Raw genomic sequence first — 22527 nt, forward strand, 5'->3', positions numbered from 1 at the left:
TTAATTTATTGTTAGAAGGCCTGGTATTGACTGTAACTGTGCTACTATTACTTGTATGACCTCAGGTATGTGGCTTCTTTCTTTCTTTCTTTCTTTCTTTCTTTCTTTCTTTCTTTCTTTCTTTCTTTTTTACATTTAATTTTTATTTTATTTTTTTTCTCACTTACATGTAAACAAAATTTTTAACATACATTTTAAAAAATTTTTGCGTTTCCTCCTTCTCCCCACTCCCTGAGAACGCAAGCAATTTGATATAGATTATACATGTGCAGTCATCATGCAGTCATCATCTGGGCAAGTGATTTCAACTCTGGGCTTGAGTCACCTTATCTATAAAATGGGTGAGGGGGTGGTGGGAGGAGGGGCAGGATTGGACCGGACCATGTTGCCTCTATCTTATTATTCATTCCTGTCTAGAAATGCTCTGTGTTCATCTTGGGCATCATGACTTTTAGTTTGACAATGGTACTTAACGTGATGGCACTGGACATGGTATTTTGCCCTGTTTTCTTTTTTTTCTGCACAGATTTCCATAGTCCAGGGCGTATATGCTTATCATCATTACATGCAGGATCAGATAGATGACAGCGGCTGGGGCTGTGCTTATCGGTCTCTCCAAACTGTTTGCTCTTGGTTCAGACATCAGGGGTACACCGACAGGTCCATTCCAACCCACCAGGAGATTCAGCAGGTACAGAGCCCATGGTTTCAAGTTGTACATTTCAGGCACACTGAAGACCCTGGTGTTAATTCATACTTCCTCCTAGTGGTAGACACTCACTTCTCTTTTGGAGAAATCTAAACCTTGATACTTTTTTCAGATCAAAGAATAGAAATTAAAAGAAGTAGAAAAGGAAGCAAGTGTCCTAAATTTTAAATCTAGAGGCAGCTGAGTTGTGCAGTGGATAGAGCGCTACATCAGAAGTCAGGAAAACCTGAGTTCAAATCTAGTCTTAGACATTTTCTATCTGTGCAACCCCATACAAGTCACATAAACCTCTGCCTCAGTTTCCTCATCTGTAAGATAGGGGTGAGAATAGTACTTAACCCCCCAAGGTTGCTTTGAAGATAAAATGGGTTAATATTTCTAAAATGCTTTGTAAACCTTAAAGTGCTATATAAATGCTAGCTATTATTATTTTTAATATATGTTTATTTTTTCCATCTGATGGGGTGCAATAAAGGCTCTTGTTGATGTGGGAGACAAACCAGCAACATTTGTAGGGTCACGAGAATGGATTGGTTCTATTGAGGTACAGCTAGTTCTGAACCATTTGATGGGGATAACTTCAAAAATTCTGTTTGTGAGGTAAGGACACTGCAATGATTATTTGATAATAGTGTTATTTTTTCTAAAGGATCATTTATGAGCTATAATTTATCTTTAATCTATAGTAAGATTAAAATTTTGCATTCTTTCCTTTTCCTGGCCCCTTTTTTTGTTGTTTTCTGAATTTTTTTCTCTTTTATTTATTCTTCCTATTTCCTTTTGATTAGGTTTTATGGGATTTTGTGCATATGAGTGATTTCAGTAAAAAAATGTGTATCTTTTTGGCCTAGGTATAGGAGAAATTAGAAAAATGTTAATCTAGAGTATAGCGATAGAGAATTTGGCATCTTTTTAGGGCTGGATTCACTAAAAAAATCTCAAAAGGGAAAATATTTATCACTTATCTATGACTGATCTATTATGTCAGTATGTATTTACATGCTGTTCATTTTGTTAAAATATCATAAATACATTTATAATGTGTCTAAAATATATTGATAATAAAAATTAAAATATTCTTGTATTATTTGGTATACAGCCCACTGTATACCAAATTTGGTATAGTGCCCACTGATTTTAATGTATATTTATGAACTTCATAATATTACTGCACATTGTTCCATCAGATTCTTTGTAACTATGGTGACAGCTTCTGGTGGTGATATTAAATATCTTGATTTCAGTATTGTATAAATCCTCATATTCTGATCTTAATGTGTTTGTTACTTATATTGGCTAGGATGACTCAGACAAATAAATAAGTAATAGCATTCCTAATGATTCAAGTGTGAAAATACTTTGAAATGCCACTATATTAAAATACAAGAAAGCTTTTTGTCACATTGCCCTGACCTGTGTCATTTTGTAATGTCATAGGATCATACATTTAGAGTTGAAAGGCTAAGGTCATCTTCTTTAACCCCTTCATTTTACAGTCTGTAATGTCATTACTACATTATTGTCAGACTCTACTATAACGTGTTCAGCTGATTAACCATTATCATATCATTTCTGTGGAATTTACCCCTCCTTGTAAACATGATGTTTTGGGTTTTTGTTTTGGTTTGGTTTGGGTTTTTTGGCAATTGGGGTTAAGTGACTTGCCCAGGGTCACACAGCTAGTGTTTGTCAAGTGTTTGGTCAGAGGCCAGATTTGAACTCAGGTCCTCCTGACTTCAGGGTCATTGTTCTATCCACTTAGCTGCCCCAACATGATGTTTTCGCAGAACTTGTTAAGCACATTAAGATGAGTGTCACATTAAGATGACTTATAACTAAAGTTAAAAAAAAAAAAGGTGAAGTCCTCATGAATCTTAAGCACCAAAGTAAAATAATCTCTCTTGACATCTCCCCTCCAAATTAACACATCTTGTATTACCAAAAGAAAAAGAAATCCATCTGTCGTTCAAAATGGGGTCCTGAAAAGCAGGAATATGAGCCCCAAGGGCCCAGAAATGAGGGTCTTTAAACTCATTCATAAAATCTTGGTCTGTTGCATATGATACTTGAAGCAGAGAATCCAGAGTTTCTTGTCATTTTGTCAACACATGCCCTCAGGGAGTTTTAATTGTATAAATGTTTTAAATACTTCTTTGCTAGGCAGATAAACTCCATCTCTACCCACTATCTAGTTGAGCTGGAATTCTCATAATCCATCATGGCTATTTCAAGATTCAACTCTGGAAAAAAAAAAAGATTCAACTCTATGGCTAGAGAAATAGAAAATTCCTTTCTGATACCGCTACAAAAATTGGTCTTTGACTACCCAGCACCAGCCTGTTTCCTCTCCCAAATACCACTCTTTCACTAGAACATTGTGTATTAGGTGGGTGGAGTATCGTTATATGTGTGTTTATACTGTTCCAGAATTTCTCCCTTGTTCTTTATTTGATGAAAGGCAGTGTGGTGCAATGGAAAACAGGACAAAATACCATCTTCACTGCCAGTATAGTCAGAGGACCTGGTTTGATTCCAGGCCCTGTCTTTTTATGACCTCTGACCTCTGGCACATCACTTAACCACTCTGAACCTGTCTGTGATGCCATAGACTTTTGTTGTTGTTCTCATCTAGAATTAAAAAGTATTACTGCAGATGATGTTTTTCTTAGATGCTAACCAAAGCTTCTTCCAAATAACTTTTAGATTTGCCAGCTTTATTTTATTCACAAATAAATTGTTAAAACATTGTTCTTTAATGCTTATTATCCAAATGTGGAATTGAAGCTTAGCAATCTCATGCAAAACTCTGTTTCCCAGCCAAGGTTCTGATTTACCTTCTCAAGGAAGGGAACTTGCCAATCATTTCCAGAGTGAAGGAACTCCAGTAATGATCGGTAAGGTGTTTGGGGAGTGTGGGGTGTTTGGGGTATAAGAAAGATGTCAATATTAAGCATATTTAATTATAAGATATTTAAAATAAAGGTACGTGATTATTCTCTGTAAAACTTTTTTGAGAGTAACACGTTCTTATGGTAGTAATATGAAAATTCTCACTAGAGTTTCTGAATGTTTAAAACAATATCTGTGGCAGTTAATAAACTTGTATGTATCGCTATCCACAAATTAGATTACAGTGATTGAGATGGCTTTAAGGAGATAATGTCCCACTCTCTGGTAGTAAAGTGCTTCAGTAAGTTCAAGTCATTTGTGTGACCTGATGGTCAGAATAGCTGATGTTCTCTTGGGCAAGTTATAATTCCCAGAACAAGGAAAGCAATGGTTCTGCTCTCCTCTGCCCTGGCCAGAGCCTGTCTAGAGTACTGTCTTTAGTTTTCAGCATCATATCTTAGGAAGGCTATAGACAAACTATTTCAGTTGATCAACAAGCTTTTATTAAGTGCTCACACAGGCCAGGCACTGTGCTAGATGATAGAGATACAAATACAGGAATTTATGTTCTAATGGGAAAGACAGCATACTTATATGTATATAAGGACATACAGAATAAATACAAAGTAGTTAAATACAGTGTAGTTTGGGAGGGAGGGCCAAGTGGTAGGAGGATCAGAAAAGACTTCCTGTAAAAGGTGGTACTTGGACCACATTTTGAAGAAGAAAGAGATGATGTGAGGAGGATGGAGTGTATTCCAAACATCGGGGATGGTCAGTGCCAAGGCATGAAGATAGGGGATGAGTGTTGGGTGTAAGGACCAGAGCGGAGGACAGTTTGCAGCCAGAGAGCAGAAAAGGGAGGAATATTCAGTGAGGCTGGAAAGACAGACTGTGGCTATTGTTGTGGGGCTATTGGGTTGTGAAGAGCTTTAAAAGCTAACCAGAGGAAATGATATAATATCCTAGAGGTCATTCCTACTGGAGTTGATTGTATAGGGGATTGATGCAGGCAGGTGTGTGTTTGAGAAAAATCACTCAGGGAATGGCATAGCAAGAGGCCTGTAGCCGGAAGATCAGTCAAAGAAGCTGTCGCAGTAATTAGGCATGAGGTGATGCAAGCCTGAGACATATTATGCCAACACACACACACACACACTCTCACTCTCTCTCTCTCTCTCTCTCTCTCACTCTCTCTCTCTCTCTCTCTCTCTTCTCTCTCTCTCTCTCTCTCTCTCTCTCTTTTTCTCTGTATTAAATGCCTAAGACATCATGCTAGATGCTGGGGATACAAAGACAGAAACAAAACAATTCCTGTACTCATGGAGCTTGCGTTCTACTGGAGTTATGTATATAGATAACTATAATAGGCTGATTTGAGGAAGGAGAGAACGTGGGGAAATCATCTTGGACGTGGTGGCACCTAGGATGAGTCCTGAAGACAAATCAGAATTCTGACTCTTGGATATGAGAAATTCCAGACATGAGAGTCTGCTTGTACAAACGCCTAGAAGCAGAAGGTGTTTGTTGTGTTTAGTGGAATAGCTAGGCTCCAGCATCCCTGAAACATGGGGTACATGAAAGCATGTAATTGGCTCCAGGCATTTTCTCGGGCTACCTTCCATGCATGGAATGCTCTTTCTCTTCTTCTCCAACTGCTGACCTCCCTGGCTTCCTTTAAGTCCCCACTAAATTACTGCCTTCTACAGGAAGCCTTCCACAATCCCTCTTAATGCCAATGTCATCCCTCTGACAATTATTTCCCATTTGTCCTGTGTATAATAAAGCGTGCTTTGTGTATGTTTGTTTGCATATTGTTTCCCCGGTTAGACCGTAAGCTTCTTGAAGGCAGGGGCTGTCTTTTGCCTCTTTTTGTATCTCCAGCACTTAGCACAGTGCCTGATGCATAGTAAGTGTTTATCCTAGAGGTCATTCTATTGGAGTTGATTGAACAGGGGATTGATGCAGCTAGATCTGTTTGAGGAAAATCATCTGGGGAATGGCGTAGCAAGAGACCTGTAGCAGGGAGATCAGTCAGAAAGCTGTCACAATAATTTTGAGATGAGGTGATGCAAGCCTGAGACATACGCATGCGCGCGCGCACGTGTGCGTGTGTGTGTGTGTGTGTGTGTGTGTGTTTGTATTTTACAGCCTTTCGGAGCCATGTTTCTATAAATTCTTGGTGATAAGAGTGACTTCCAGAACACTGAGTAAAGTGATCCTTTCTCAGAGACATAATGACAAAGTTGTACTGTACTCAGCCTCTCTCCAGATAAAACCTAATCTGTAATACATTCTGACATATATAAACCCACCAGTGCCCTCTAGTGTATCCCTCCATTCCCAATACAGAAATGCAAACACAACTTTATTAACCTATATTGAGCAGCATCTGCCTTAGTATATGAAATGTTGAACTTGGACTCAGAGAGCCCTGTTCTAAATCCCCCCTAACATTTACTAGATGTTAGACTGAGCAAATCACATAACACTCTAAACCTTAGAGTCTTCATGTATAAAATGGAAATTAACATAGAGATGTACATATTGTTAGATACCTAAATGGAAATATAGTTTCCTCCTATCATGTAAAAATATATTCAGTCATGCAAGTACACACACACATAAATATATGTATGCATAGATATATATGCTTCATACATACATATATACATACACACATATATGAATGAATGAATAAATGTCTATTAAGTGCTTACCATCTGCCAAGCACTGGGCTAAACTTTGGGCATACAAATATAAGCAACCAAGGACCCTACCCTCAAGGAATTTATATTCTAATAGGGAAAGATAATATATATTAGAGAATGAGAGTTGGGAGAGGGGAGTGTAGATGTGTTGAATGGGCTCCTATATTACTAGGTTAGAGAGAATAGATAGGTGGGTGGTTGAAGGTGCAACATCTGGGAAAGGGTAGGTTGATAATGATAGTATTTTGGTAGTGAAGAGGATGTGTGGTTATTTGATTCAACCATAGGATCCTCACAGGCCAATAAATTCCCCAGACTTTCTTACCCAACATTCAGAGTATAAAGCAAGATAATTCTCTACATCCATTCATTCTTTTACTGTTTCAGCTAGTAAAATAGCCTGTTTCCTATAATTGCTGTACAGAGCAGAGAGAAAAGGTAAGGGCATAAATCTGTTTCCTAGATGGAAAGAAATGTCAGTGTGAAGAATGATTGCAATTAAAATGATAATTTCACAGAGAAGACTAAAGGGGAAGGATGAGAGCTGTCTTTAAATATTTAAGATGTAACATAGCAGTAGACCTGTTCTGTGATATTTCAGAAGGCAAAACTATAAACAAGAGATGAATGTTATCAGAGATACCTTATACTCACTCTGTGTGTGTGTGTGTGTGTGTGTGTGTGTGTGTGTGTGTGTGTGTGTGTACACACACCTCAAACCTAAGAAAGTACTAGGACTGCCTAGCTATCTGAGCCATTCAATGTGGGACAGGTTGCATTGCAGCAGACAGACATTTAAGCAGGTCTTGACCATTTGTCAGAAATATTGTGGAAGATTTCTGAGCGAGTTGTGGTTTGGGCAAGATGACTTGAGACCACTTCACATCTGAATTCTTTAATTGTGTTAACAAAAATAATTAAAGATAGACATAGAAGAGCATCATTAGCTCTGAATTTTAAAAAATAAATATATCATTTCTAAGTATGCCTCTCTATGTTCCTGTAGTCTGAAAGTGTAGGTTGTGTGCTTTAAGCTGCTTTGGATAACTTAGAAAACAAAGCAACTCTTTAGTTTGAGTCTAAAGTTAAAGACTTATTTTTCGGTTTATATAAACTTGTATGTTTCCTTTTCTGTAGGTGGAGGGATCTTGGCTCATACAATACTAGGAGTGGCATGGAATGAGATGTCGGGGCAGGTAAAATTCCTGATTCTAGATCCTCATTACACAGGACCAGAGGACCTGAAAGTCATTTTAGAAAAGGTAGGTATTGTAAATGAAGGTAATTCTAAAGCAACAGAGGTCAGATGGCTAGGACTTGTGAAACAGCGTCCTCCATACTAAAAGGCACAATGAAGCATGTGCTGGCAAATATGGTTAATACAATTGTCCTACTTTGTTTCGAGGGAAGATTCTGTTTGGGGGTGGGGAGTTAGGTATTAGGAAATGATAGTAATGGAGAAAAAAACTTGAAACATCTTTCAAAATAAAATGGAAATTAGGTGTCTATTTAGAATTAATTTAGTCTTACAAAGAACCTAGAGCCAAGAAGAGAAAACAAGTTATTTAAGAAAAATTGGGCTTTAAAAGTTGATGATGTTACTGCTGGGGGTGACCAACTTCAAATGTGAGAGTTTTTTATATCAAAGGAATAAAATTTAGTTTAAAAAACAGAAATTTAGACTACATTTATGAACAATTTCTTGGATTGTTTGACACAGTAACAGATATGAATAGAAGGCACCAAATCCTATCCTTTAAAAATTTGGAAGATTGGACTAGCTGGAATTTTTCAGGAATATTTTAGGTTATGCCCAAATCACAGAATTCATTTATAGGATGTATAAACTTTAGAGCTTGTCCATCTGTATTTATACCTGACACAAACAATACAGACGGTGAATCAGGCCCAGAATTGAACAGGAAGAGGAAATGCAGGCTGGGTTGGCTTTGGCAAACTGCCAAGCTCAAGACTTCATTTCCCTTGAAAGCAAAGGCCTCTCTTTGATACCAGCAGTCAGGTAGTGTTGCTCTATGGCCACAAATATGGAACCCAACAGCCGCTAAAGAATTAAAAATTAGTATCATGCAGATTATTACAGAATTGAGAGCTGGAAGCTTAGATCTCAATGTTCCCTCCCCCCAGTCTCTCTTACTCATTTCAGTTCCTTAATTTGGTGGCAAGAGCCTCTCCAAAGAAGTGATTGTGTAGTAACCTTGTGCCTGCACTAAGGAGAAAAGAAGGAAGCAGGCATGAGTCTTGTGTCCAAAAGATATTTAGTCGAGGAAATTCTTTAGTGCTGGCTGGAGATGGCAGTATGAGAGTGCTGTGTCCAGACTGGATAATGGTATGGCAGTTTCCCAAAATGGGGTGATGTGGTATCTCCAAAATTGGCTTCCTAGCTTTTCTTTTTTGTATAGGCCAAGTCCCATCACTGCTGTGTCAGAGATGCACCCTTCTTTTCAGGGATCCCAGGATGGTGATTATTAGGGAACAAGGTGTTCTCTGCAACCTTTACTTCCAGATCCATTCTTTGGGATCTCTGAGTGCAAAGCAGTGAAAGGGGAAGGAAGAAATGAACATAGGAAAATGGAATGTTCCCTGATTTACCCAGAGTTAGTTAAAAGGAAGGCCCTATTTATGATGGCAGGTGCTATGGAGTGTCTGGGTACCATGAGTACTTAATCTATGAGTTTCTTATAAGGGAAAGACCTTCCAGGATGGTTTTATGAGGAAAAGAATAATGCAGAGGACAACTAAAATTTAAGTACCAAGGATGCAACAACCTACACCACCTGTTGCGTGGGACCTATAGGAAAGGACTGTTCTAGATGGTAGTGAATAACATTTAGCATCTCTCTAGTGGCTTTACAGTATATCAGTGCTTTGAACATATTGACTCATTTTGTTCTGTGATGAGTTCTTTGAGGGTCACAGCAATTATTTGTTCAAGGTCACACAGCTAAGTGGCAAAACATGACCTCAAAATGACATATTATTCTGGTCCACTAGATCTATGGGACCATTTTTTTTTCCTTTTTATGTGGACTTTTCTGAGTCCATGGCACAGGACGGTCAACCCAAGAAGAGAATCTTGGGATCATGGCACTCATGTTTTTGTAATCGGCCACTAGGATTTCTATGTAGGATGATGAGAACATACCTACAACATAAGCCTTTTAAACTGTTTGGAAAACATAAAGATGGTTATGTTGGAGAAAAGATGACTAAATTTTGTTTTAAGGTTAAAGGTAAATATTTAAAATCTATCTTGTCTTGTGTAGAAAAGAGGATTTAGATTTTAATTTCTGCAAAATACTGTCAACTTATGTCTATTAGAGTAAGGAATAAGATCATTACTCACTTTTACACTTAACATCTGCCTAGTAGCAAGTAAAGAAGGTTCTGGGTGCAGGCCTCTCCCATACATGCTCCGTGGGATGACCACTGTTACAAGTAAAGGACCAGAACATACATACTATCCAATTAGACTGAGAGTTGTTTTTTTCCTGAATAAAACAATTTAAATAAGAAATAATGAATATTAACTACTAAGGGCCTCTTTTTTTAAAATCAGGCCGCAGACATACAAGAAAAGCATTTGCATAGAATCACGTGTGTGAGGAATACCCTTTGCTGCAAATACTAGTCTTAGTTTTGCTGATGGAAGGAATAGGTCAATTTAGTCATGGTACCAGTAAATGAGGGTGAGGCAAATACTGAATACTATCTGCAAGTACATATTAGCTCAATATATAACAAACCAGTATAAAATTCTAAATATGTTTGGATAATTAGTTATTAATACATTTTGTTTCCTCTGGAAATTATTTTTTAATTAAGAAAAATACTCTTAATGAAATTTAGGTAACCATTACCCTGAGTAGAAGTTCATAATGTTTGTTGATGATGGTAATCCATGAACATTTGGATGTTTCCTGGACTTGGGAGGGTAGGGGGAAGTACTGGCGCTATACAGTGTGACCAGGTTTGTTTTTTCATCCTTTTGTCTAGGGTTTGTGTGGATGGAAAGGTCCAGATTTTTGGAAAAAGGATGCCTACTATAATCTCTGCCTTCCTCAGAGACCAAAGACTATTTGAAGAATCTGAGTAGTACCAATATTTATAACAGTGTAGGGTGCGTGACAGTTACATAAAAATAAAGCACAAACTTCATATAAAAACATAGGGAAGACATGTATATAGTAGCTATTTCAAATGTAGCCATTTAGTTAGAACATCAGTCTCACAAATTATGTGCAAGTTACTCTGGTTAACAATAGTGTGTCAATGCTACAATAATTGAAGAATGATTAAAACTGATTTTTCTTCATTATCGTTGGAGTATTTAGAAAGGGTTTAAAAAAAACACCCCCCCAATACCTGTATTTAGTTTAAGTTAAAGATATAAAGTAGGAACACATACAACCAAATGCAGCATACCAAAACTATGTGAATACATGTATTCTTAAAAATGATCTTCACTCAGAAGAAAGTTTTAATATCTCTTGCTCCTTCTTAGAAGAAGATGAGAACATTTTATAGATCACTCTGGTAGCTTGTGACCCAGAAAAAGATCATCAGTCTGAAGGTCTGCTCCAAACTTCTTTTCAGTCAGCTTCCAACTCTAACACAAATGACCTATTTAAAAAAAAAGAAGCAGCAAAAGCTATTTCCTTTGTGACATGTTCCACTGGCACCTTTACAGTGAGGACAATATTGAATGCTACAAGTACATAATTAGTTTGTGTGATATATAACAAACCACTACACAATTCTAAATATGTCTGGATAACTATTTACAAATACTTTTTGATTTTGTTTCCTCTGCAAATCATTACTAATTTGTAATTAAGAAAAATACTCTAAGACTAATTAAACTTAGGTACCTATTACCCTTAACAGCCACTAGTTACAATCAGAATCTAAATACAGTCAATCCTCAACGATCCTAGAAAATGGCATGATAGTCAAAAACAAGAATGTTGATACATTGAGCCTATGGGAAATAAGGTGAGATTCCCTTGAATACAAAAACTGTAATCTTTTGTTAGAGATTGCTGAAAATACACTTTTCTGCATACAGTTCTTTATTTTAAAAAATTAATTCTGGTATTACACACTTTTCCTAACACAGTAACCATGAAATAACCCATAAAATGCAGGGGAGAGGAGAGCCAGCGAGAGCCAGCAATGTTAGAAGAATCTGAAGGCTTTAAAAAAAAAAAAGGAGAGGGAGAGGGACAACACCTGCGATCTCTAATCTCCCTTTCAGGGAGTTTGTTGAACTTTTCATTCCTCATGAAGAGCACATGCCTGGGTGAGTCTTGGCAGGGACATCAGGCCCAGCACTGCTGAGAGGGTGGGGCTGAAAAACATCTTATTTAACCACAAACTTAACCACTTCAGGAACAGTTTTGCAAATACTTTCCTCCTTTAGCAGATATACAAACTTATGCATCACAGTTGCCAACTTGAAAGTAAAAATGAGGTTATCATCATGAGAATGCTTGAAGTTTGAAAAGTATTCTAAACTGAAGACAGATTGAGCCTTGCTGAATTATTAAATATGAGTAAGATTTTACTATTATAACAAGCTTAATTCTAATATTTATACAGAAATCTTCACTAGGGGGGTGGCATCACCATACGACCTACCATCTGATCGTTGCTTCTTCCCATTTGAGTTGTCCACATTTCTGTAAGCTCTTTTATTTTTAAGCAGTAAACCACAGTTGTCAGTGTTGAACGAACATTTGGATTGTTCACTTAATTTCATACTCTGTGTATGTTTAACTGTTGTGAGAAATTTGGCACATTCCAGAAATCCACAAGACCATGCCAAATCTTCTGCAGTCTGCCCATTCTTGTTACGTAAGCTGCAATTTAATCACAAAATCGGAGAACGTTAAATAAAAATGAATTTCTATTTCTAAAATTTAAACTTTCAAAAAAGACCTTTTTTATTCTATGCTTAGTAAGCCCATCAACAAAAACATTCAACTAAACAACATTTCAAAAGGCATCTGATTTTGTCAATGTACTGTACTCCCTCCACCACCCAAAAAGAAATGATTGTACATAAAACAAACTCAAAATCATTTATGTTCTTAAATGTATATTAAAATTTAAGAAAATAAAGAATTTTTTGTCTGTTGTGTCTTCTTCTGATCTCTCTTCTTTGTATTTTTTTTCTGATTTTCTTGTTATTACTTAACATTTATTATGATGATCACCAAAAAGGCCATTGTTATCAAACTAATTTGACTCTGCCAGGAAAAAGTTGTTGTGGGGTGAAGACAGGGCAGGAAGAGGTGTTCAACTCCAGAGGCCAACATTTTAAAGAGAAAATAACTTCTACACAAGGTTCTCTCTGTTTCCTAAAATAAGCAAGTTCTGCAGTGAGATTTCAAACATAATTAAAATGAAATGGGTTTTCTTCTGCCAAAACTGAAGAACATTTTATCGACATAAAATGACATTCTGATTCAGAATGTCAGAGTGATAGAAATATGAGTAGATGGAACTATATCAAGTTAACATGTAAATTAAGTCTAACATGTCTGTGCAGCACAGTAATAAAGCATTAGATGCTAATGAACTCTATACCCTTGACTCTATCTTCCCATTCCTAGTGTTTCCAAGGAAAGGGCAAAACTGAAGCAGTTATTCGATTTTCTACTTTACTGAGTTAAAGTAATCACATGAAATAATTTATATAAAAGCACTCTGGAAACTGTGACGTACCCAAACAACATTTTAGATGGTTTCATTACTTACCCAATTAGGGCATCACCGGCTACAAGCAGACTGAGGCATTCCAAGCTCCCAGCTTTAGCTGCCTTGTGTATTGGAGCTTCTCCAAAAGCATCCTGATTAAAAACAGGAAAAGAAATTTAGATTCTCTACACAAGAGCCTCTCCTCCCAGCAGCTTTCTCACTGGAAGGCAAAGAGATAAGTCTAAATGATTTGAGATATGAGAACCACACTGTTCTGGTTGCTTGCCACAGTAATTTATAATTTTTTCCCAGTTTCATGATTTATAGCAGAGGTGTCAAAACATTCCTGAGTGCAGCCTGAACCTGATTGAAATGTAACTGTGAAATATTTAACAAAATAAATTTAAAATTACAATAAAACATAGTTAATATTATATTTTAAAACTAAGTCAACATATGGCCCATGTACAGATTTGCCTCTCTGATTCTGACAACACTGATTTTTGCATTTGGACACAACTGGCCTTTTGCCAAATATGTACAGAAGGACTTTATCCCATAGACACCTTTTGGGTAGATATGGATATCTCCATACATACTGCTAATATGATTAATGTAAAGAGTAGAAAAATTTCATTCTACATTCTTCTTGTTAGAGATAAGCAAATCAGATACAAGCTAGAACTTATCCCTACAGGGCAATTACAACTTTAAAAGATAGAAAGGTAACTTAATTTCATTATCTTCGGTGAAAATGAATTGCAGGTAAACAGCTGAAACAGTCTTTGGAAAATCTCTCCATAACTTCAGAAAAAAGTAATAATGGTAGTAATGGTACCAGGGCCTCGGCCTCACAAAGTGAGAACAGCACGGCGAAAAGCCACTGGCTTCGGTTGTCTAAGGACCCACCTTCAGATCCCCACCGCCAGGGTCTCAGTTTTCCTCAAGCTGGATTTCAGTGGCCTCCCATATCTCTTTCACCTTTAGTTCTCCGATCAAGATGAGGGTGAATCTTTTACATTTGGAGCATTTTAGAGTTGGAGGGGACCTGATCATTTAATTCAACTTCTTCAACCCACTTTTCTCGTCCTAGCATGGACACACCCACCACCAACTTCTCTAGGTTACTGAACAGCTAGGTCAAAGTGTCAGACACAGAATACGAAGGTAGATCTTTATGATTCTTACTGCCCACATGCTATCTGTTACAACCTGCCCTCTCTTCTAATTGATCAAGTGAGGAAATGGAAACCCAGAGAGGTGAAGTGACATGGCACGATCGGAGCCAACCACAAGAATCGAAATCTCCCAGATGAGTCTAATATTCTTTGCAATATACCAATGCAAAAGGACACATTGAAAAAGTCCTGGTTTCTGCACCTGGCATTGTGGTGTTTGTGCAGCCCAACCCTCCTCCAGTTACCTGTTGATTGAGGTCAGCTCCCGCCTGCAGCTGCCAGAGAAGAAAGAAGGGATGTCCGGCCTGGGCAGCCAAGTGCACTGGAGACTGACCGCAGGCGTCTCGTGGGGCATTCACCGCGCCGCCCGGCTCCAGCAAACGCTTCAGGCTGTCCACCTGAGGAGGGAGGCATTGGAGAGGTCAAAGGGGCCAGCCAGGTAAGGAACCCCTCTACTGGGCGCCCTCCTCCCCCAGCCCCAGATGGACAGACGCACCTCGGCCCCACTGTCCAGCAGCAGCATCACCCCGTGCGCTAATGCGGGCAAAAAGTAGCCGTGGCCCTGCCCGGAGCTCCGAGGTCAGCGCAGCCCCAAGATCGCCCCGTCCTCGCGACCCTCCCCGTATCTGTCTCTCTTCTCTACCTCCTCCGGTTACTCCTTTTTTCCTCCAGTTATTCCTTTCTCCCTCCTCTGACTTCTCCAGTTGCTCTTTTCCCCCCTTCTTTCTCCTGCCCTTTTCTTCTCCGGTTACTTCTCTTTTCCCTCTCCTCCTCCTTTTTCTCCTCTCCCTTTTCCTCTTCCATCCTCTTCCCCGCCCCTTCCATCCTCTTGCTCTCCTCCCGCCCCCTCCTCTCATTGCCCGCCCACTGCCCCACTAAAGACCTCGGGGCTCTAGTCCAGGGCTGCACGTACACAAACATCACCACGTGGAGCCCGGGGTGGGGTTGGGGGGTGGGGAGGGAAGAAACCAGGGGGAAGTCCTGGGAGTTGATTGGCTGGAGCTTAGGGGCGGGGAAGTCTGGCAGGGGGAGCCCCGCGAAGTGCGCAGGCGCGAGGAGACCACAAGGGCCGGGGCGGAGACTGCCATGAGGTACCGCGCGGCCCGGCACGTCGCACACCCGTCACACACCCTCGCCCGGCCTGGGGAGGGGGTGGAGGTCGTTGTGGGTTTGTGTTCCTGTTTCCCAGCACGTAAGCAGGAAACGGTGAGGGGCCTGGGCCTCGCGGTGACTAGGCGAGGAACCCCACACCTGGCTCCCCAAAGAGTGGGCGGGGAGGGGCACAGACCGGGCCTCCTGGGGGCGGGAGCCGTGTCATGGCCCCGGCTTCCGAGATCAGAGAAGGACCTGAGAAGCAGGGCCTGGCAACAGCCAGCTGTTGCGACTCACCTATACGAGGTGATGACCGTGTTGGTGCGTTCACATGCTGGAGGCCGGGCGAGCACAAGGCGGGTGTCTTATCTGCACGTGTACCCCACCGAGGACTGTGCCCTAGCATCACCTGAATGAATGGGGTAGGCCAAGGAGGAGGAGAAGTTTGGAAGTTTAATTCATTAGTCCAATGATTTTGAGGTGGGAGGGACCCCAAAGATCAGGTGGCTTAGTGACGTCATTAGATTGGGAGGTCTTCGAGGGCAGGGACTATCTTTTTCATTCTCTTTTTTCCACGTTTAGCAAGATGCCTGGCATGTTGTAGGTGCTTTTTGTTCTGTCATTTCAGTTGTGTGTGGCTCCTCATGACCCCATATAGGGTTTTCTTGGCAAAGATACTGGAGTGGTTTGCCATTCCTTCTCCAGCTCATTTTGCAGATGAGGAAACTGAGGCAGACAGGGTGAATGATTTGCCCAAGGACACAGAGCTAGTAAGCCTCGGAAGCCAAATTTGAACTCAGGAAAAGGAGTCTTCCTGACTCAAGACCTGGTACTCTATCTTATGTGCCATGTAGCAGCCCTAGTTAGGCCTGACTAAATAGATCTGAGATTTATCAGCATGGAAGTGATGATTCAATGGGAGCTGATGAGATAACCAAGTAAAATAGTATTGAGGAAGACAGAAGAAGGCACAGGACAGAACTTTGGTTAGCAGGTGTGTTTTGGATGAAGATTCAGCAAAGAAGACCGAGGAGTGGTTAGACAGATAGGAAGAGAACCAGGAGAGAGCAATGTCACAATTACCTAAGAAAAGAGGGTATTGGAGAGAAGAAAATGATCGTAAGTGTCAAAGTCTGCAGGAAGGTCAAGAAGGATGAGAAGTGGTGATTGAGAGATCTGGTAACTTTGGAGAGAGCTGTTCCAGTTGAAAGATGAAGTCATATTCACTTGAACTATGAGGTCAGAAGCAAGACTGAAGAGAGTTTTAAAAAAAGGAAAAGAATCAGAGGCACAGATTGTCAAAGGTTTCTAGTAAAAATCTAGTTGTGAATAGCCTAATATTTTTCTGAGATGCAAATTAATAGTGAACACCTCAAAAGCTAAACCATTTATACAAAATTTTTATTAAAGCACTTTTTTCAGAGCCTTTTGTATAAAATCATTAGTAATAATTCTCAGCTTCAATCAAAAAAACAGTCATGAGGGGCAGCTAGCACTGGCCCTGAAGTCAGGAGTACCTGAGTTCAAATCTGGCCTCAGACCAAAACACTTGACACTTACTAGCTGTGTGACCCTGGGAAAGTCACTTAACCCCAATTGCCTTTAAAAAAAAAAAAGAATGTTTTCAAATGCATCAAAGTACATAGGATTACAAAGGAAACCAATGACATTGAAGTTGTTATCAAAAACCTTAAAAAAAAGAAAAATTCACAAAAAAACAGTCATGCCAGTGATATTTTTGTGTCCATGGAAGCCATGTTTTAGAAAAACTACTGATGGAAACCTAATTTTTCATTTTTAAGAGTGGTAAGAGTATAGAGCAAGGCAGAGCAGTGATTATTTTGGGAAAGCAGAATGAATTTCAGTTCAACAAATATATTAAGTACTTTCTGTGCAAAAGAAGTAGGTAGGTGACACAGTGGATAGATGCCATGCCCGGAGTCAGGGAGACTCATCTTCCTGAGTTCAAATCTGGCCTCAGACACTAGCTGTGTGACACAGGGCAGGGCACTTAATCCCATTTACCTCAGTTCCTTATCTGTAAAATGAGGTGGAGAAGAAAATGGCAAATGGCTCCAGTGTCTTTGCCAAGAAAATCCCAAATGGGATTATGAAGAACTGGGTGTGACTGAAATAACTCAACTGCTGGTTATGGGGGAAGGTGCATAGTTTACATCGGACGTGCTCTCTGCAGCTTTAGAGCTTACGTGCTAAGTAAGTAGATAAGACAAATACTCATAACATTAATGCATGATAAATAGATGAGAAAGGTACTGGCAAATTGCTGAGTGAGATCTGAGGTGAAATTGGGCATTACTGACGGGAAGGGGAATGAGGGAAGGCTTTCCAGAGGTGGCATTTGAGTTAGGCTTTATAGAATGGTTAGTATCAAAAGGCAGAGGATGAGAAAGATATTCTAGGCCAGAGGTTCCCCTACTCTTTGGCTTTCAGTGAACTTTCCCATACCCTCTAGTCAATATGTAAGGAAATAAAATCTAGAATTTTACCATGCTTTTAATAAAATAGAGATTATCTATATGTAAAATATAATAAAATAGAGATTTTAAATTTTTATTAAATTTAAATTTTTTAATTTAAACTTTAGAAGATAATATACTAATTTTTGAACTATTCCCCTGTACCCTGTGTTTTTCACATCAGAATGTAAGCTTCTTGAAGACAGTGGCTGTCTTTGCTTTTTATTTCTGTTTCTGGTCCTTAACACAGCGCTTGGCACATAGTAAATACTTAATCAGGTGTACACTGACACTGAGCCCAAACTGGATTGCCCAGTGACCATCAAAGAGGAATATAAGACATCAGTGATGCTTCCCCTGAAGCTGAACAAGATCTACCCCCTGCTCCCCTTCCATTTTGTGCATTTCATGTGTCTTGCTCCAAATCAGGAGCTTTGGTCATTAACTCGGCATGCTGGGCATTGGTTCAGATCGCTCAGTTATTTGTGGTCCCTAGAGAGTGGGGCTCTATCACTGTTGTGGGGCTTTACTAGGGTATGTGTACTTTTGTGAGGTGGCAGTCCTCAAAGGGTAGACTTGTGTTAGCAGAACTGCTGCCAAAATCAAGAGTATGTGATGAGGCTTAGCTCACAGACCCTTGTCTGAGAAAAACCAAGATGAACTTCTACCACCACCATTATTCCAGAATAGGTGGAGGTGAAGTGGAACTGTTGCCAGTTGGGCATGATACTATGGAGCTAAGACCTTAGAACCAATTGCAGGATCTTAGAACTGGAAGTTAATGATAATTGCTAGCCTTTTATAGCACTTTAAGGTTGCAAAGTGCTTTGCAAATACTCTTATTTTAACCTCACAACAACCCTGGAGTTTATTATCCCCATTTTACAGATAAGGAAATTGAAGCAGAGAGAGATTAAGTGATTTGCCCAGGGTCACACAGCTAGTAAATATGTGAGGCTGGATTTGAATTCAGATCTTCTGACTCCCAGTCCTGCACTTTTCCCATCATACCATCTGACTGCCTCTTATAGCCTTGGAGGTCATCTACTCAACCACAGCATTTTATTGTAAAGTTGTAAGGGAGGCAGGCCTAAAACTCAGACCTGCAGTGTGCTTTTCAGTTTATCACCCTGCACCCTCTTTCTGCAGGTTAGCTTATCAGTCAGACATTTCTATCTAAAAGAGCTGGTGTCATAGTCACATAGATGTAGTCTCACTGGGTCTGTTTTTTCCTGCCAATAAGATATTGTCCCATGTTAATAAGAATGAGTTTTAACAGTGAAATTCGGGAAACTAGTATGAGGGAAAAGCATAGCCACTGTTAAGTTTGCTTTTCCATATCTTTAAACCTTAGAGTAGTTCCTAACATCCAAAGTGGAGTGGCCTTATTCTTTTCAGTGCAACTCTAGTCAGTTTTAGACCATAATACTTTATTTAAGACCAGGAAAAAAAAAACTAGACTGTGTGTGCTCGGCTAAGATAGAAAAGAAGCTACAATTTGGAGTAGAATAGAACAGATCTTATTCAGCTCATTCTGATGAACTGTTTATCATAAAGCTGTTTTTTGTTCACTAGGCAACTGGAAGGTTCTGTTGCAGAAGAATTCTGGCTGTGGGTAGTGTCAACAGGACCCAGCAGATTCAGCAAGTATTCTGTGGGTGACATAAATCATATCAGTATGTGAATTTCTGAACTAACAACTAGATCACACTTGATTCCTTGGAGATATAATACAGATGGTATTGATTTTATGAGTTGTCTCCCTATTTATGTTCACCTTTTTGTTGATAGCTGTAGTCCCATGGACCTAAATGGTAAGATTGGTGTGGGAGGAGGTTAGGGGGATCTTTGTGACAGATGATAGTGGGCAGTGGGGTTATTTTTTCATCCATCTAGAAGACATCTGATACCCATTTTGTCTGTGTTTGTTATTTACAGACTACGCATTGAAGAAACAGAATGAAATTAATCAGTGAAAAACTGCCTGTGGGTCCCCAAAATGCTACATTCCACTGTGCTGCCAATACTCAGAAATTAACCAAATGGAAAAAGGATAAGCAAGGTACAAGTTCTGTTAACTAGTCCTCCTTTAGAAGTGGTTTTCTAAAGTTTCATAATTTAATGATACCATCAAGAGATATATGAAGTTTCTTCATCTTTTCAAGGTATCAGTGCTGTGTCTAAAGGCTAAATTACTGAGCGTCAGCTCCCCTATTAATAATTATTAATATACAATACCTCATAGGGTTGTTATAAAGAAAGTGCTTGACATGTAAATCTTAAAACAGTACATAAATATGAGGAGTTTTTTATTTTATAGTTATCTTATAGTGATCTTTCCCAGCTTACCCACAAGACAGAAATTTAGAATTTATAATCCTTTGAGACCTCCATTCAATTTATGTTTAGTAGAGTTTCTAGTTCTGTTATTAAATCATCTCTGAAGGTCAGGATGCCACTCTATGGGGCAAGAAAAGTCAAAGTTTCCTTACATTGAATTTATTTGGGATTAATATTTAAAGCTGTAAGTTTATTTGTTTGTGTTTCCTGGAGACCTTTTTTTTTATTTTACATATCATATAGAAAGGTTAGCTCATTAGGAGATTTTGGAGCACGATATTTATGTTTTAGTTCTACACAAGACAGTTTAATCCAACACAAGATGAGAAACAGAATAAAACACTATTCTTTAGCGAGAGATTGCATGGCTAACCTCAATTAGCCACATTGCAGTGTTATTAATAATTTATAAAGGCTCATACTGTCTCTGTGGATAAAAAATAAAAAGCATGAATTAGGTGATCTTCATCACATTTTAAACCTGGTTGAATGACCAGACCCAAAGAGTAGTCATTAATACATCAGTGTCACTTTGGAAGAAGTCTCTAGTGATCTTGCCCTTTCACCCTTCGATCTTTAACATTTTTGTTGGATAAAGCTCATAAATAGCTTGAAGCTCATCACATCTGCAGATGATGTACTTCAGACTCTTGATCCAAAAAAATCTTTGTATATGCATTTTTGAACGTGGCCAGTGTGGGAATTTGTTTTGCTTGATTATGTTTACTTGTTACGAGAGTTTTGGTTTTCTTTTCCCCCAAGTAGGGTAAGGTGGAAGGGAAAGAAAATAAATGCTTGTTAATTAAAACAAGAAAATAAAATTTTAAATGATCTTGATGAGTTAAACTATTGGGCCAAATCTAATAAAGTAGAATGTAATAGTGATGAAAGCCAAGTTCTATTATGTGTGGGTTCAAAAAATAACTTCCCAAGTAAAAGATGGGGTAATCCTGGTGTTATAGCAGTTCCCATGAAAAAGTGCTAGGAGCATCAGTGGCCTCTGAGCTCAGTATAAGGAAGGCTGCTGTGAGGCATGGCCTCTAGGACTGTTGCATGGCAAGGAATAGAGTCCAGCATGAAGAAGATGATGGTCATGCCTTCATTCTGCCACTGCTAAAGTGTTGTGTTCAGTCCTGGGTACACATTTTAAGACTATACATAAGCTGTAGAGCACCCAGCTAAGGTCAGGCAAGATGACAAAGGGCCTTAAGATCAAGCCACAGTCTTGGTTGAAAGGACCGAGGATGTTTTAGCCTGCAGATGATCGGATCAGAGTTGGAGGGAAGTGGAAAGAAGTAAACCTAATAGCTATCTTCAGGTATTTAGCTGCTGTATGAAAGTGAGGTTAGATTGCTCTGCTTCCCAGGAGGCAGAGTGAGTGAAATAACAATGGGTAGAGGTTTCATAGAGGAAGATTTTCTTTTGGAGTAAGGAAAACTTTCTAACAGAGCTATCCAAAAATGGAATAAGATGCCTCAGGAGGCAGAGTGTGTGTAACATCTCACTAGAGACCTTTAAGGGAAAGCTAGATGATCCCTTGTTGAGACTTTCTAGAGAGAATTCTTGTTCAGAATCAGAATATTCTGTATTTTGATTTATATTCAAGTACTAATTTACCTGCTATGTTCAAAAGATGCAAATGTGTAGAACCATAGAATGAGACTATTAAAGCAGAAAAGGATCTTAGAACTTATTCAGTTCCGTACCTTCATTTTACAGATAAAGAAGCTGAGTTTCAAGGAGAGATGGTGATTTGTTCCATGGCTACAAAGCTAGTTTGATGGGCAGGATCCCCTCATTTTTAATGTTGGAGTCTTTCCATCAGTCTAAGAGTCAGAACTTCAACTATGCAAAGTTAAATATTACCACAAAGTAATGCAATCCTCTTCACACTCGGTACTCAGTTTTACTGGGAAAGCAATGATCCACTAGTTGCCTCTGATAAAGGAAGCTGGTTTCACCCTACTTATATCCTCTAAGATTGCTCAACAGATATGTATTGAGAGCCTAGAACATGTTGTAAGACACTGCTTTAGGTGATGTGGGGGATACAGCCCTGCATAAGATAGCTTGAATCCTCATCCTGTTTAAAATCTAGTTAAGAGAGTAATTATATGTGTGTGTGTAAGTGTAAGCTAATCAATGACAAATAAGACAATTAATGATATAAGTGTTCAAAAGAGAGAGAGATCTCTGTGGGTTAAGGTAGTACATAACAAGAAGATGAGATTTAAGCTGAACTTTGTAGGATTAGTAGAGTTTGGCTAGGTTAAATGACAGGAGGAGGAAGAGGAGTATGCCAGGCCAATGTAACAGTAAAAGCAAAGGTGTCAAGTCAAAGATGAGCAAACTGTGATTGAGAAATAGCAGCTAGACTAGCCTTCTTGAATTGGTAACTGAGAAAGAGTTTA

At 39.1% G+C, this 22527-nt stretch overlaps 3 protein-coding genes across 18 annotated transcripts in view; 2 read left to right on the top strand and 1 right to left on the bottom strand.

Annotated features, from left to right (window-relative positions):
- UFSP2 (UFM1 specific peptidase 2) overlaps nucleotides 1-12467 on the top strand; it is a 43484-nt gene extending 31017 nt beyond the window's left edge. The window contains exons 8-12 of one of the 3 annotated variants that reach the window (XM_021007635.2): nucleotides 527-691; nucleotides 1185-1309; nucleotides 3527-3603; nucleotides 7447-7571; nucleotides 11447-12467. In XM_021007635.2, coding sequence (XP_020863294.1) covers nucleotides 527-691; nucleotides 1185-1309; nucleotides 3527-3603; nucleotides 7447-7571; nucleotides 11447-11449 — 495 coding nt within the window. In that variant the 3' untranslated portion in view covers nucleotides 11450-12467. Of the gene's footprint in view, nucleotides 1-526; nucleotides 692-1184; nucleotides 1310-3526; nucleotides 3604-7446; nucleotides 7572-10323 lie in introns of all 3 variants that reach the window. The other 2 variants (XM_021007634.2, XM_021007636.2) reach the window with 2 other exon arrangements.
- ANKRD37 (ankyrin repeat domain 37) lies at nucleotides 10488-15035 on the bottom strand. Of its 2 annotated transcripts, XM_021007666.2 has the most exons (5): nucleotides 14704-15035; nucleotides 14453-14605; nucleotides 13090-13181; nucleotides 11968-12188; nucleotides 10488-10950 (listed from the first exon to the last, which is right to left on the bottom strand). In XM_021007666.2, exons 1-5 carry the CDS (start codon nucleotides 14728-14730, stop codon nucleotides 10937-10939), a joined length of 507 nt encoding a protein of 168 aa, XP_020863325.1. In that variant the 5' UTR covers nucleotides 14731-15035; the 3' UTR covers nucleotides 10488-10936. The 2 variants fall into 2 exon arrangements, with proteins under 2 accessions (XP_020863325.1, XP_020863324.1); XM_021007665.2 differs by having other exon boundaries at nucleotides 10488-12188; nucleotides 14704-15034.
- The window catches only part of LRP2BP (LRP2 binding protein), a 37166-nt gene continuing 29205 nt past the window's right edge, over nucleotides 14567-22527 (top strand). For 4 of the 13 annotated variants that reach the window (XM_078148503.1, XM_078148513.1, XM_078148514.1 and 1 more), the window contains exons 1-2: nucleotides 15305-15721; nucleotides 19352-19838. In XM_078148503.1, coding sequence (XP_078004629.1) covers nucleotides 19736-19838 — 103 coding nt within the window. In that variant the 5' untranslated portion in view covers nucleotides 15305-15721; nucleotides 19352-19735. The other 9 variants (XM_078148512.1, XM_078148505.1, XM_078148509.1 and 6 more) reach the window with 9 other exon arrangements.

This window comes from Phascolarctos cinereus, unplaced genomic scaffold (genome assembly GCF_003287225.1).
Source record: "Phascolarctos cinereus isolate Bilbo 61053 unplaced genomic scaffold, phaCin_HiC Scaffold_9;HRSCAF=440, whole genome shotgun sequence".
In the NCBI taxonomy this organism is placed as follows: domain Eukaryota; kingdom Metazoa; phylum Chordata; class Mammalia; order Diprotodontia; family Phascolarctidae; genus Phascolarctos; species Phascolarctos cinereus.